Source organism: Geotrypetes seraphini, chromosome 14, assembly GCF_902459505.1.
Source record: "Geotrypetes seraphini chromosome 14, aGeoSer1.1, whole genome shotgun sequence".
Lineage (NCBI taxonomy): Eukaryota > Metazoa > Chordata > Amphibia > Gymnophiona > Dermophiidae > Geotrypetes > Geotrypetes seraphini.
In genome coordinates this window covers 27,801,626-27,816,011 of record NC_047097.1, presented here as the reverse complement: position 1 = coordinate 27,816,011, position 14,386 = coordinate 27,801,626, and the positions used below count along the sequence as shown (strand labels likewise).

Below are 14,386 nucleotides of genomic sequence, written 5' to 3'. Positions count from 1 at the left end.
GTCCGTGTCTTTTTTGTACTCAATAATTTGGACCCCATTTTAATTGTAAATCGCCTTGAATTTTTGACGTTGTGATACATCAAAATTTGAATAAAACTTGAATAAGGCATAGTGTTTAGAGCTATAGCCTCAGCACCCTGAAGTTGTGGGTTCAAACCTCATGTTGCTCGCTGTGACCCTGGGCAAGTCACTTAATCCTCCACTGCCCCAGGTACATTAGATAGATTGAGCATCCCCTATATTAAGTAAACTCTATTACTCTGACAAGGAAGCATTTACTAGTGCTGAACAAAGCACCCTAATTACTTTTTAAAAAGTTGACTCCTATGTTACTACCTTTTGAAAAAAATGTTATACAGGTTTTTTCTGCGGCTTTGGTTTTCAATTTTGGAAGTGTATCTCTGACATCTTTGCATTTACAAAGCACGAGGGGAGGGGGGGGGTTTCTCCACTGTTGTCCTGTAAACCAATTTAGAAGGTTTCTGTTCCAAGTTTTGTCTGCGCTTCTCCATATATGTAATTTGTGTTTGCTTGTTCTGGTCTGTTTTTCCTGTATGACTGAGATGAGGGATTATACTGCAGCAGAGCATGTGACTATGAGACAACCTGAGTATGTGGGCAAGGGCTGTGAATCTGTGATCTTCCCTTTCTCTGCACTTTTGTCTGGCACTCCTTCTCACTTCTCTCCTGCAGTTCCTACTCCTACTCACTTTCCTTCACTTCCTTTCTAAACTAAACCTTAAGTTTATATACCGCATCATCTCCACGGATGTGGAGCTTGGCACGGTTTACAAGAACTTAAAATATAGGAAGAGAAGGAAAAAAAAAAAAGATTTACATGAACTTATATATAGAAGAGAAGAGTAAGGGGGGATAGAATTACCTTTTAGTGAAAAGCCGGGTTTTCAGTTGCTTGCGGAATAATTGGAGGGAGCCCAGGTTCCACAGCGGGGTAGTAAGGTCGTTCCAAAGACCTGTGATTCTGAAGAGAAGGGATTTTCTCAGTTTGCCTGCATAGCAAATACCGTGTAGAAAGGGGAAGGATAGTTTATACCTTTGGGCGGGTCTGGTAGATTCTGGAAATCACTGGGAGCCAGTGAAGTTTGGCTAGGAGTGGGGAAGACATGGTCAGACTTGCGTTTTGCAAAGATCAACTTGGCTGCAGTATTCTGGATTAGCTGAAGTCTTTGAAGATTTTTTTTGATAGGCTTAAGTAGATGGCATTGCAGTAGTCTAGTTTGGAGAGGATGATGGATTGGACAAGGACGGCGAAATATTGTTGGCAAAAATAGGATCTTGCTTTCCTCAGCATGTGGAGGCTGAAAAAGCATGATTTAGCCAAGGAGTTGAGATGGTCATTGAGGACAGAGAAGAATCGATAATGATGCCAAGGACCTTGCTTGAGAACTCAAGCTGCAGTGCAGCGCCTGAGGGTAGTGCGAAGAGGGTGGGCAGGTGATCTAATTTTGGGCCGAGCCAGAGTAATTTTACAGTTTCTCTTTATCTCTGCTGTTGTCTGGCATCCAGTGGTATAGTACAGGGATGCAAGCCATCCCGGGCGCCGAGTCGGTGGGGGTGCTGGCACCTCTCTGCCCTGCCCCCTCATGCTCACGCCATCCTTCCCCCAATACCATGTACCTTTGTATTATCTTCGCTAATGCGAGCAACTTCTGTCTGTTGCTTGCGCCAACCTGGTTCCCCTCTGAATTACTTCTGGGTCATGGGACCAGGAAGTGACATCAGAGGGAAATCCAACGCTGGTGTGAGGAGTATGCTGTCGAAGCCACTCATGCTGGTGAAGATGTAGAGGTATGGGGGGGAGAGCACAAATGTGGAATGGGGGCGGAAAGGAGCAGGGGAGTATGTGCGGAAGGAGTGGGGGCACAGAGAGGAAAGTGTGGGGGCACAGGGGTTGATGCCACTGCCATGGGCACCTCACACCCTTACTATGCCACTGCCGGCATCCATTGTTTATTGTTTTCTGGAGACTTGAAGCCCGGCTGGCGGCTGCCCTTGAAAGGAAGAGAAGGACTCTGCTGTGCACTGCCGGTGTTATGGCAGAATGGAAAGATACATGATGCAGATTAGGTCCATGTCCAGCCTTGGGAGAGAGGAGGAGTAACATGAGTCATTGCCATTGTGTTTAACCAGATCTCTGATTTTTTTGACAAAAATCAAGCTCTTCACCCTAATCAAACAGGTTTTCGTAAAAATCACTTGACAGAACACACACACACTTATAGGTCTAACTACATCTGTACAATATTTTCTAGATCAGCACAAATCAGTTATTCTTGTTTCTTTAGATCTTTCAGTTGCTTTCAACACCATAGACCACCAACTACTACTTCAAAGACTTGCTGCTGTAGGGATCTCTGAGCAAATCCTCAACTGGTTTACTTCCTATTTCTCAAACCGCACTTCCATGGTGTCTTTCAATAACTCCACATCATCAGTTTTTCAAAATAACTTTGGCATTCCACAAGGATTGAGACTGTCTCTCCTCTTCTTTAACATCTACTTGGCCCCTTTACTGACACTGTGTCAGTCTATTGGTCTTACTGCTTTCGCCTATGTGGACGATATACAGATCATCCATCCTATCGACGCATCCAATCCCACAGACATTAACCTCGTTAACTCAAAATTAGACAAGATCAGTCAATGTCTCTCTGAAAATATACTCTCTCTTAGTATTTCCAAAACCAACCGCCTTCTCTTCCCATGGAAGGAAAATATTCATCTTACATCTCCTATTACCATTAATGGCACACCAATCAATTCAGTTAGCTCAGTTAAAATCCTCAAAGTAATAATAGACAGTAAATTATCCTACAATCTTCAAATTAGTGCAGTAATTAAGAACTGTTTTTTTCAACTCAGAATAATCAGATCTTTAGCAAACATTCTAGATCCCCAGTCTCTTAACATTCTAATTCACTCCCTTATCATATCCAAGCTCGACTACTGCAATTCATTGTACAAAGGTGTCTGTCAAAAAGACATTCGACGCCTTCAACTGATGCAAAACACTGCCATAAAAATTATCATGAACAAGAAGAAATTTGATCATGTCACCCCCTTACTAAAGAGTGCGCATTGGTTGCCCATACCACACTGAATCACATATAAAATAGCTTCTTTCTTTCAAAACCCAAAATACCAAAGAACTTGCTTTCATTCATAAGCTCCTCATTCCTCATGACCCCTCTAGAGCCCTAAGATCTGCTTCTCACCTTCTTCACATACCATCTTTAAAACTCATTAGTACTCGTCGGGCATCTTCATTTGCAACTACAGTTCCTACAATCTGGAATTCTCTACCTCTACATATAAGGGCTGAAAAAAATTTAGATAAATTTAAGGGAAGCCTTAAATGCTTCCTTTTTAAAGATGCATATGAATGTTAAACAGCAAGCAGAAAAGAGTTGTTTGCTATAGGAGCCAAGAGGTAGCAGGTATGAAATGGACAAAGGGACAATATTGGAGCAAATGAAAGTGAGCTAGAGCATAGATTGAGTCGGGGGGGGGGGGGGGGGGGGTTGTGGTTGTGGTGTGGGGTGTTAGGGTTACCAGATTTCCTCTTTTAAAAAAAAAGAGGACACCTGACTGTGCCCCATTCCACCCCCCTGTTCTGCCCTCACGGGAACTAGCGACAGCCATTTTTTCAGCAAGACTGTGCCCTGACTCACCCCGCTGAACCACCATTGATTAAAGTAGGCTCGAAGGGGAGGCTTACACTGCTTCTCCAAAGGAGGGAGGGGGCGTGTGATGATTCTACAGCAGGGAGGGAGGGGGTAACTTAGAAGTGGATTTTATTTATGAGGAGGGCGGAATTCCTTTATTAGACAGGGAAGTAAGAAACATACAGAACTGAATCAGAAAAAAGGAAGTGGGAGTAATCTGAATGGAAATTAACCTGTTTCCTTTATCATCTACAGCTGAAAGTACAAAAGAGCAAAGTTAGAATAAGGCATTAAAGTGCCAATGCTACCATAGAGCGAGTGTTTGATTATTAAGGGCTCTTTTTTTACTAAACCATGGTAGAGCTTTTTACCGCAAGCCGGCAAAGTAAATGGTCCGAAGTTCATTTAATTCCTATGAGCGTCGGAGCATTTACCTCACCGGCCCCTGGTAGGAAGCTCTACCATGGTTTAGTAAAAGCCAGCATAAGTTGGTGGAGGGATGAAGCCAATTTGTGGAAGAAACACAATTGTATCTTTTTTTTTTATGCCAGGCCTCCTGCCTTTATCTTGTCTCCCCACTTCCGGACCAGCAGTGGCAGCTCTGTGTATTTTAACTTCAGCATACAGCTACCGCTTGCAGTAGTTTAGCCGTGATTTCATGAGGCAGCCTCAGGGCCCTTGCTAGGTTGGTCCACCTCGCATCATCGAAGCGGGCCGGGCCTAGCAAGTGCCTCATGAAACCGCATCTGAACTACTGCTAGCAGAAGCTCTGTGGCGAAGTTAAAAGTATACAGAGCTGCCGCTAGGCTAGAGAGAGGAAAAATTTGCTGGAGAGGGAAGGGAGAAGGGGTACTCCTGGACATTCACAAAAACAAGCAGGATTGAAAGTCTAACAGGTATCTCTTTCTTTTTGAATCCTTTCTTGATTTTGTGGCCGTGAAAGAGTTTTGTTTAATAAATTGCAGTCTTTTTGATAGCATTGGTCTGCTTTGTGTTTCTGCCTGTGAGAATATTTATAGATCATCGCCTCTTCATGTTGTCCTACAGATGTTCTACAGATGAAATCTAATGTGACAAACGCAAAGTGATGCATATTGGGAAGAATAACCCAAATCACAATTACTGGATTCTAGAGTCTACCTTGGGGGTTAGCGCCCAAGAAAAGGATCTGGGTGTCATCGTAGACAATACGATGAAACCTTCCGCCCAATGTGCGGTGGCGGCCAAAAAAGCAAACAAGATACTAGGAATTATTAAAAAAAGGTATGGTTAACAAAACTAAAGATATTATAATGCCTCTGTATTGTTCCATGGTGCGATCTCTCCTGAAGTATTGCGTTCAATTCTGGTCTCCTTATCTCAAGAAAGATATAGCAGCACTAGAAAAGGTTCAAAGAAGAGCGAACAAGATGATAAAGGGGATGGAACTCCTCTCGTATGAGTAAAGACTAAAAGGTTAGGGTTCTTCAGCTTGGAAAAGAGACAGCTGAGGGGAGATATGATTGAAGTCTACAACATCCTGAGTGGAGTAGAATGGGTACAAGTGGATCGATTTTCATTCTGTCAAAAATTACAAAGACTAGGGGACACTTAATGAAGCTACAGGGAAATACTTTTAAAACCAATAGGAGGAAATTTTTTTTCACTCAGAGAATAGTTCAGCTCTGGAACGCAATGCCAGAGGTTGTGGTAAGAGTGGATAGCGTATCTGGTTTTAAGAAAGGTTTGGACAAGTTCCTGGAGGAAAAGTCCATAGTCTGTTATTGAGAAAAACATGGGGGAAGCCACTACTTGCCCTGGATCGGTAGCATGGAATATTTCTACTCCTTGGGTTTTAATCAGGTACTAGTGACCTGGATTAGCCACCGTGAGAACGGGCTACTGGGCTTGATGGACCATTGGTCTGACCCAGTAAAACTATTCTTATGTAACTTACTGCATGCAGATAGTTGAAAACAAGAATTCTGCCCAAGCAGGATGAGTCCTAGTAGTTATAATGAGACAACTATTTGCAAATCAGTTACAGAGGAATCTGTGACATGAACCAGTAAGATAACATAGCTCTGAGAGACCCTCTTTTCTTTTATATGTAGTTTCATTTGAAAGCACTCAGCTTTGTTTTATAGTTTCCATATTAAAATCATACTCAGAAGACAATGATAAAAAGTGCTAATTAATTTTGTGTGAGGTTTGTACATGACCATAATCTGCTTCTTTTCAAGTTTGTTCTTGTAGAAGGCAGACTATGTATCTACGTATAAAATCAAATGCTTGCAAAATTTTAAGACCTGAAGCCCTAAAAGTAGGAAGGAGAAAGGGGAAGTCACAAGTCTGATTTTGCTGACTGAGGCCATAGGGTCTGACAATAGATCTTTTATGAGGAGTTTTTTTCCAAGTAATTTTGTGTCAGATGTTATTCCTCTAATTTGAGGACCTAAATTCTAGTCTTATTGCAGCCATCTCTGTCCCTTCTGACTCTGATATGGTTCAGAGTGAAAAATAATCAGCTAAAGGCAATTTATTGAGATGCCAATCCAGCTTTGGTTGTAGTTAAGGTTTATTCTAGAGGTAGATAAATACAGTAATGGAGTGGATACTGAGTGACTGGAGAGATGGATTCTGAATTATTGTAGAGGAGGAAGTTAAACTATAGTAGAAAAAAGATGTTTGTGTGATTGGATAGATGCAGGTTTCAATGCAGAAAGAATACTGGATATTGTAAAAGGTGAAAAAGAGGATGCATTCTCAGGGGCAGAGAGAGGGATACAGAGCTGAGGACAGCTTGCTCTAGAGCCCGAGATGGAGAATTCTGCTCTGCATAAGGCTAGGGGCTGGGGAAATGACAAACAGAGATAAAGAATGAACCTGGCATGCAGCTAACACACTCAGGTTGAGGAACTGTTCTCACTAGGGTAAAACCCCTTAGTGGTGATATGATGCAATTTCATTGCATTTTAAATTATTACAATTAAATGTATGAGATATTATCATCACGGTCAGATGTTTCAATAGGTTTCCCCTTCAATTCACACCAACACAGCGGTTAAACATTTAACTATTTGTGTTTATTTGTTGCAACTAAAACCCAATAGCAATTAAGGGTGAGGAAATCTGGCAACCTTACTTGTGACCCATATTGACCATTGTTGGAAACAGGATACTTGGTCTGTCCCAGTATGGCAACTCTTATGTTCATTTTTATTTAATTCTTGGAAATAATCATCACTCGTTGAGCGATAAGCTACTACAGAAGTGTTTTGTTTGCTGATTTTGCTGATTTAAATTTTCCAGGAAAAGAGGGCACGAGAAGAGAGAGAACTCTATCTTTAGCTTTCAATATCCTTTAGCAGTGGTCATGTGAGAATCATATCAACCCCTGTTATTTTATAACACTGAATGAACCTCAAGCAAACGATGCTAGGAATTATTAGAAAAGGGATGGTAAATAAGATGAAGAATGTTATAATGCCTCTGCATTGCTCCATGGTGCGACCTCACCTTGAGTATTGTGTTCAGTTCTGGTTGCCTTATCTCAAAAAAGACATAGCGGAATTAGAAAAGGTTCAAAGAAGAGCAACCAAGATGATCAAGGGGATGGAACTCCTCTTATATGAAGAAAGGCTAAAGAGGTTAGGGCTCTTCAGCTTGGAAAAGAGATGGCTGAGGGGAGATATAATTGAAGTCTACAAAATCCTGAATGGTGTAGAATGGGTACAAGTGTATTGATTTTTTTTTTACTGCATTGAGATTTACAAAGACTAGGGGACACTCAAAGTTACAGGGAAATACTTTTAAAACCAATAGGAGGACATTTTTTTTAATTCAAAGAATAGTTAAGCTCTGGAACTTGTTGCCAGAGGATATAACAAGGTTAACGTAGCTTTAAAAAAAAGGTTTGGACATGTTCCTGGAGGATAAATCCATTGTCTGCTAATGAGACAGATATGGGGAAGCCACTACTTGCCCTGGGATTGGTAGCATTGGGTTTTTGCCAGGTACTTGTGACCTGGATTAGCCACTGTGGAAACAGGATACTGAGCTAGATGGACCATTGATCTGACCAAGTTTGGCTATTCTAATGCTCTTAATCAAATAGTCATTTCTTTCTCAGCATTCATCAAAACCTTATCATTGGTTCATAATTATAGACATGTATATGATATGATAATGTTAATAGTAATGGTACAGGCTGAGTTGGATGTAGTAGCAATCACAGAGATGTGGTTCATGGAGAACCATGACTAGGATATAATTATACTGTTCAGGAAAAACAGGGTTTGAAGAAAAAGAGAGGAAGTAGTGTTAAATGCTAAAGGCCATAATAAAGCCACACAATTGCAAAATCTGCAGGGTAAGGAAGAGGCACTGTGGGTTAATCTGGAAAGAGGGAATGGAAAAAGTACTCACATTGGTGTGACATACAGGCCTCCTTCACAGACAGAATAAGTGGATAGAGATTTAATAGTAGACATTCAGAATATAGCTGTAAAAGGGGATTTTAACATGCCAGATGTTGAGTGGGGTATCCCTTTTGTGGGGTCTTCTAGAAGTAGGGATTTCTGGATTCTCTACAAGGAGAACTGTTCCAGTAATTGGTAATGGAACCCAAGTGGAATGGGGCCATAATGGACTTAGTGATCACAAACGGGGAAAGTGTTTCTGATGTTACAGTGGGTGATCATCTGGCATCCAGTGATCTCTGCATGGTGTGGTTTAATATTAAGACAGGTGCAGAGAGAGCTCATTCAAAAGTAAAAATTCTAGACTTTAAAAACAAAAAACTAACTTTGTTCAGATGGGGGGATTACGTCAAGGAATTGTTGCTTGGATGGGGACATTCTGGAAGAAGTAGGAAAGCTGTGGGCAGAGGATTGTGTTTATGAGGAGCTAGCTAAACTAAAGGTGGACAAAGCGATGGGGCTGGATGGTGTAGATCAAAAGGTGCTGAAGGAACTTAGGAAAGTTCTGGCAGCTCCGCTAGCTGACCTTTACAGTGCTTCTCTAGAGTCAGAAGTGGTACCAGAGGACTGGAGAAGGGCGGATATGGTCCTTCTCCACAAAAGTGAAAGAAAGGAAGAAGTAGGGAACTACAAGCAAGTAAATCAGACTTCTGTGGTAAGCAAATTAATAGAAACGCTTTTAAAACAGAGAACAGTGATTTTTCTGGAATCCAGTGTATCACAGGATCTGAGGCAACATGGATTCACTAGTGGCAGGTCTTGTCTGACAAATCTAATCAATTTTTTGACTGGAAGACCAAAGAATTGGATAGAGGGAGTGCACTAGATCTGATGTATTTAGGTTTTAGTAAAGCCACAGACATCTAATAAATAAATTGAGTGTCCTTGGTATTGGCGTCAAAGTGATGTACTAGGTCAGGAACTGGTTGCATGGAAGGTGACAGAGGGTTAATGGAGATTGCTCAGAGGAAAGGATGTTACCAGTGGTGTGCCTCAAGGTTTGGTTCATGCGCCTGTTCTTTTGAACATTTTTGTAAGTGCATATTGCTGAAGAACTGTTGGGTATGATTTGCCTCTTTGCATATGATGCTAAAATTTGCAATACACTAGACACCTCTGATGGTGTGAATAACATGAGGAAGGACCTAGTGAAGCTTGAAGAATAGTCTGAAATTTGGCAGCTAAGATTTAATGCTAAGAAATGCAAAGTCATGCATTTGGGCTACAAAAACCCGAGGGAATGGTACAGTTTAGGTTGTGAAGAACTTTTGTACACGAAAGAGGAGTAGGACTTGGGTATGATAGTATGTGATGATCTTAAGGTGGCCAAACAGGTTGAAAAGGCAATGGTGAAAGCTAGAAGAATGCTAGGGTGCATTTGGAGAGGTATGGCCAGTAGGAAAAAAGGAGGTATTGCCTGTATAAGACTCTGGTGAGATCTCATTTAGAATATTGTGTGCAATTCTCGAGACCACACCGTCAAAAAGATATAAAAAGGAAGAAGGCTACTAAAATGGTGCATGGTCTTCGTCATAAGGCGTATGGGGACAGACTTAAAGATCTCAATATCTATACTTTGGAGGAAAGTTGAGAGAGGGGAGATATGAAAGAGACATTTAAATAACTATGTGGCATAAATGCATAAATATCACTATATATACCTACAGGCTGACTTTAAGAAGTATATTGAATTGGAATAAATGCATAAACGCTATTATCGAGATGCCTTGGGGGTAATCCATTGCTTATTTCTAGGATAAGCAGCATAATATACGTTTTACTACTTGGGCTCTAGCTAGGTACTTGGGACCTGGGTTGGCCACTGTTGGAAACAGGATATTGGGCTTGATGGACCTTTAGTCTGTCCCAGTATGTTCTTAAGTATAGGAAAATCAAGCCATTGTGATATCACTGATGAGGTTGGCTCATAGGCATTGGTGGAATGAGGCATTATGACATCACAATCTCAGCTCTGGAATGTTGCTAATCTTTGGGTTTCTGTCAGGTACTTGGGACCAGGGTTGGCTATTGTTGGAAACAGGATACAGGGCTTGATAGACCTTTGGTCTGTCCCAGTATGGCAATTCTTATGTTCCTATGAGGTAAGTCTCTTTCATTTGAAAGGAAGTTCCGGAATGAGAGGGCATAGGATGAAGTTAAGAGATGACAGGCTCAGGAATAATCTAAGGTAGAGATGGTGGAGACAAGGACTGTTTTCTGAATTCAAGAAAGCATGAGACAGGCACATGGGATCTCTTAGTGAGAGGAGGAGATAGTGGATGCTGCGGATGGGCAGATCGGATGGACCATTTGGCCTTTATCTGCCATTGTGTTTCTATGTTTCTAGGTATTTGTATTCCGCCAACTTCCTTAAAAAAGGTTCAAATCGGATAACAAAAAAACCTGAAAAATATACACCAAACCAATTAAATAACAGAAGAATCTTTTCAAACAATTAAACCTTGTTTACAGAAAGTCTGGCTGTGTCTATGAAGATTCGTCACTCTACATGCACTCATGCTATCACAGGTTTATCTGCTCCACGATTGATTACTGCATGACATTCCCTGAAATCAAGAAAAATATATAAAAATCTGGAGAGGTTTTGCATTCTTGTGTATTGTTCAGAAAGCCACCGAAGTAAAGCCAATGAGCAAAGTCATTTCTCAAAAGATCAATAATGCAACAGGGATGCTTTTGTTCTCAGTGAGAAGGGGCCTAATCCCGGAGCGGATTGTGAAAAGCTGGAAGTACAGTGCCTCAGGTTACAGGGAGAGAGACCAGAGCTGCCATGGAGCGCACAAGGCTCTTGTGTCAGGTCAAAGGCTGAAATGATTCCCGCTGACAATGAAGAACAATGGCTTATTGCGCTCCACTACGTCTACTGGTTTCAGCTGCTGCCTTTCCTCAAAGTTGTGCTGATCACCTTACAGACATATATACAAAGGAAAGGGATATAGAATATTATTAAGCAGTTAAACAGTAGAGTCGTGAATGATTATTTCTGACAATTGAGCTTCTGAATCATTGGTCTGATTCAACATAGCATGCTTATTGGAAGCTTTACCGCTACTAATGACCGGGGAGTCAATTCAGAGCAGTTTGCATGAACTTCAGTAAAGGTGTTACAAAACGTGAGCTAAAAATATGTATATCTTACATATTTATAGCATCTATGTACATATACTATAATTATAGATTCTATGTTACCATATACTCATCTATCTATGTCTGATGATATAGAAAACAGCCATGCTTAGAAGATAACATAGCAACAAACAACAGTAGAATACTTTTCTATATTCTTTGCTGCCTTGGTATGAATTTTCTCAGGTAGTTAAACAATGAGTAATTTATCCTTATTGTTTTTAAATTGTTATTTGGGGGGGGGGCGAGAATTTGTATATTGTCTTTATATAGTTTTACAACCATACTAAAAGTGGTTTACATATAGGTACTTCAAACATTATCCCTATCTGTCCTGGTGGGCTCATGATCTATCTCAGGGGTGGGGAACTCCAGTCCTTGAGGGACGTAATCCAGTCGGGTTTTCAGGATTTCCCCAATGAACATGCATTGAGAGCAGTGCATGCAAATAGATCTCATGCATATTCATTGGAGAAATCCTGAAAACCCGACTGGATTACGGCCCTCGAGGACTGGAGTTCTCCACCCCTGGTCTATCTAATGTATCTGGGGCAGTAGAGGATTTAACCCCCTCTTTTACTAAGGCCCATTTTAGCATGGGCTAGTGACTTGGATTTAAATCCACAACCTCAGGGTTCGGTGGCTGTAGCTCTAACTACTGCATCACACTCTCCTCACATTATTTGTTATTCATGGGGAAACCTTAAATGGGTTAAGCCATATAAAAATGCAGCTTATTTTGAACAGTGCTGGTTATGCTGATGGATTGCTTTGACTGTTCTATCAATATTAAGTTTCTATGCAATAGTACATAGAAACATAATGGCAGATAAAGGCCAAATGGTCCATCTAGTCTGCCCATCCACAGTAACCGTTATCGTTTTCTCTCTCTGAGAGATCCCAAGTGCCTACCCCAGGCCCTCTTGAATTCAGACACAGTCTCCATTTCCACCATCTCTTCTGGGAGACTGTTCCACGCATCTCCACCCTTTCCATAAAAAAGTATGTCCTCCGATTACTCTGGAGCCTATCACCTCGTAACTTCATCCTATGCCTTCTCATTGCAGAGTTTCCTTTCAAACGAAAGAGACTCAACTCATGCACATTTATATTACGTAGGTATTTAAATGTCTTTATCATATCTCCCCTCTCCCACCTTTCCTCCAAAGTATACAGATTGAGATCTTTAAGTCTGTCCCCATACGCCTTATCACGAACACCACACACCATTTTAGTAGCCTTCCTCTGGACCGACGCCATTCTTATTATATCTTTTTGAAGGTGTGGCCTCCAGAATTGTACACAATATTCTAAATGAAGTCTGGAAAAGCGTCACGACTGGAGTGCCGCAGGGTTCGGTGCTCTTCAACATATTTATAAACAACTTGGAAATTGGTACGACGAGCGAGGTGATAAAATTTGCAGACGATATGAAGTTATTCATAGTAGTGAAGACACAGAAGGATTGCGAAGACCTGCAACGTGCTTTTCTTCTAATATTATATGTACATGAATTATTTGTATGCACAATTGTAGTTGGAAAATTTAATAGATTATTAAAAAAAAAGAAAATTTTCAACCTCTGATAACCAGAACTGGTATTGTGACAGCACAATGCCTCATTCCACCAATGCCTAAGAGCCAACCTCATCAGTGATGTCACAATGGCTTGATTGTCCTTGACTTGGCTCACTTTTACTACATTTTGATTTCTAGAGTGGCGCAGTGGCTAAAGCTACGGTTCAAACCCATGGTGCTCCTTGTGACTTTGGGCAAGTCACTCACTCCCCCCATTGCCTCGGGTACATTAGATAAATTGTAAGCCCACTGGGACAGACAGGGAAAAATGCTTAAGTACCTGAATAAATTCATGTAAAACATTCTGAGCTCCCCTGGAAGAACAGTACAGAAAATTGAATAAATAAAAAAATATTTTCTTGATCCTGTACAAGTGAGAATTGTCATCCTGGTGGTCTCTGTTTTAGCATTAGAAGTTAGAGCCCCTCTTTCTAACATTTCAATCTGTTCACTGCCCCTTTTTCTGCTCCTGCTTTTGAAGTAAATGTTGGATAAAGAAAGCTTTTTTGCTGGACTGTATCAAAGAGCTTTTGTAAAGGACTTTGCTTTTCCCATTCAGGTTAATGGAAAGTGTAATGCGAGTCTCTTCATGATGTTCAGCTTGTAACTAATGCTTGCACTTGCAGAAATGGAGCAGATGAGGAGGATGACTTGGTGCTCAAATGACAGGCTTGTCACGTCTCCTCAGGAAAGACAGGACGGCACTGAGGTCTACCTTGATCATGCTGCGGACCTGGAGTGCTGAAGGACGACATGAAGCTCCCTGCCACTTGAGTAATGGCTAGAAGAGCCTCTTCCTTGAGAATTGCTGACACTATAAAAATGGCTCTGGTCCTTATCCTTTTTTGGTTCCTATTGCTGGTGAAGCCTCTTTCGAACACAGGTAAGAGATACCGGCGATGCTTCAAGGCTGTCAAAGAGAGAGTGAGCCATCAAGAAAAAAATGAGAGGAAAGAAGGCATTTCCTTTTTGAAAAGGATTTTAAAATTGTCCTGGAAGTTTAGTTGATACATGGTTACTATGCTTTATGAATGGGTTCCTCAAAATCACCCCCCCCCTAAGAACATAAGAATAGCCTTACTGGGTCAGACCAATGGTCCATCAAGCCCAGTAGCCCGTTCTCACGGTGGCCAATCCAGGTCCTAAAACTCTTCAGCAAGCCCAGTAGCCTGTTCTCATGCTGGCCAATCCAGGTCACACGCACACACAAAATTGGGAAACATAAGTTATGTGAGAGATAGGGAGGATCACAAGTCAAATAAATAATTTACTCTTGTGAAGTTTAATCTCATCGCACATCTCCATGTGGGCAAGAGAAGCATCTCATATCCTCACCTAGAGTGTTGGGTTAGTGATCCTGCTTTTATCCTGTTCTGAAGATTAATTTCAATGTGATTTTATAGTTGATGGTTTGTTTTATTGTTATTTTTTTCTGTGGATTATGCTTGGTTTTGTTGCAATATTTATTTTAAGTAATATTATTTTTGTAAGCCAATCACATTTATTGTTGAGCAG

The 14,386-nt window shown here is 41.1% G+C and overlaps 1 protein-coding gene across 1 annotated transcript in view; it reads left to right on the top strand.

The window, feature by feature from the left end:
* Window positions 1-13,648: 13,648 nt before the first annotated feature.
* The window catches only part of STRC (stereocilin), a 109,968-nt gene continuing 109,230 nt past the window's right edge, over window positions 13,649-14,386 (top strand). The window contains exon 1 of the mRNA XM_033920781.1: window positions 13,649-13,754. Coding sequence (XP_033776672.1) covers window positions 13,649-13,754 — 106 coding nt within the window. The remainder of the gene's footprint in view (window positions 13,755-14,386) is intronic.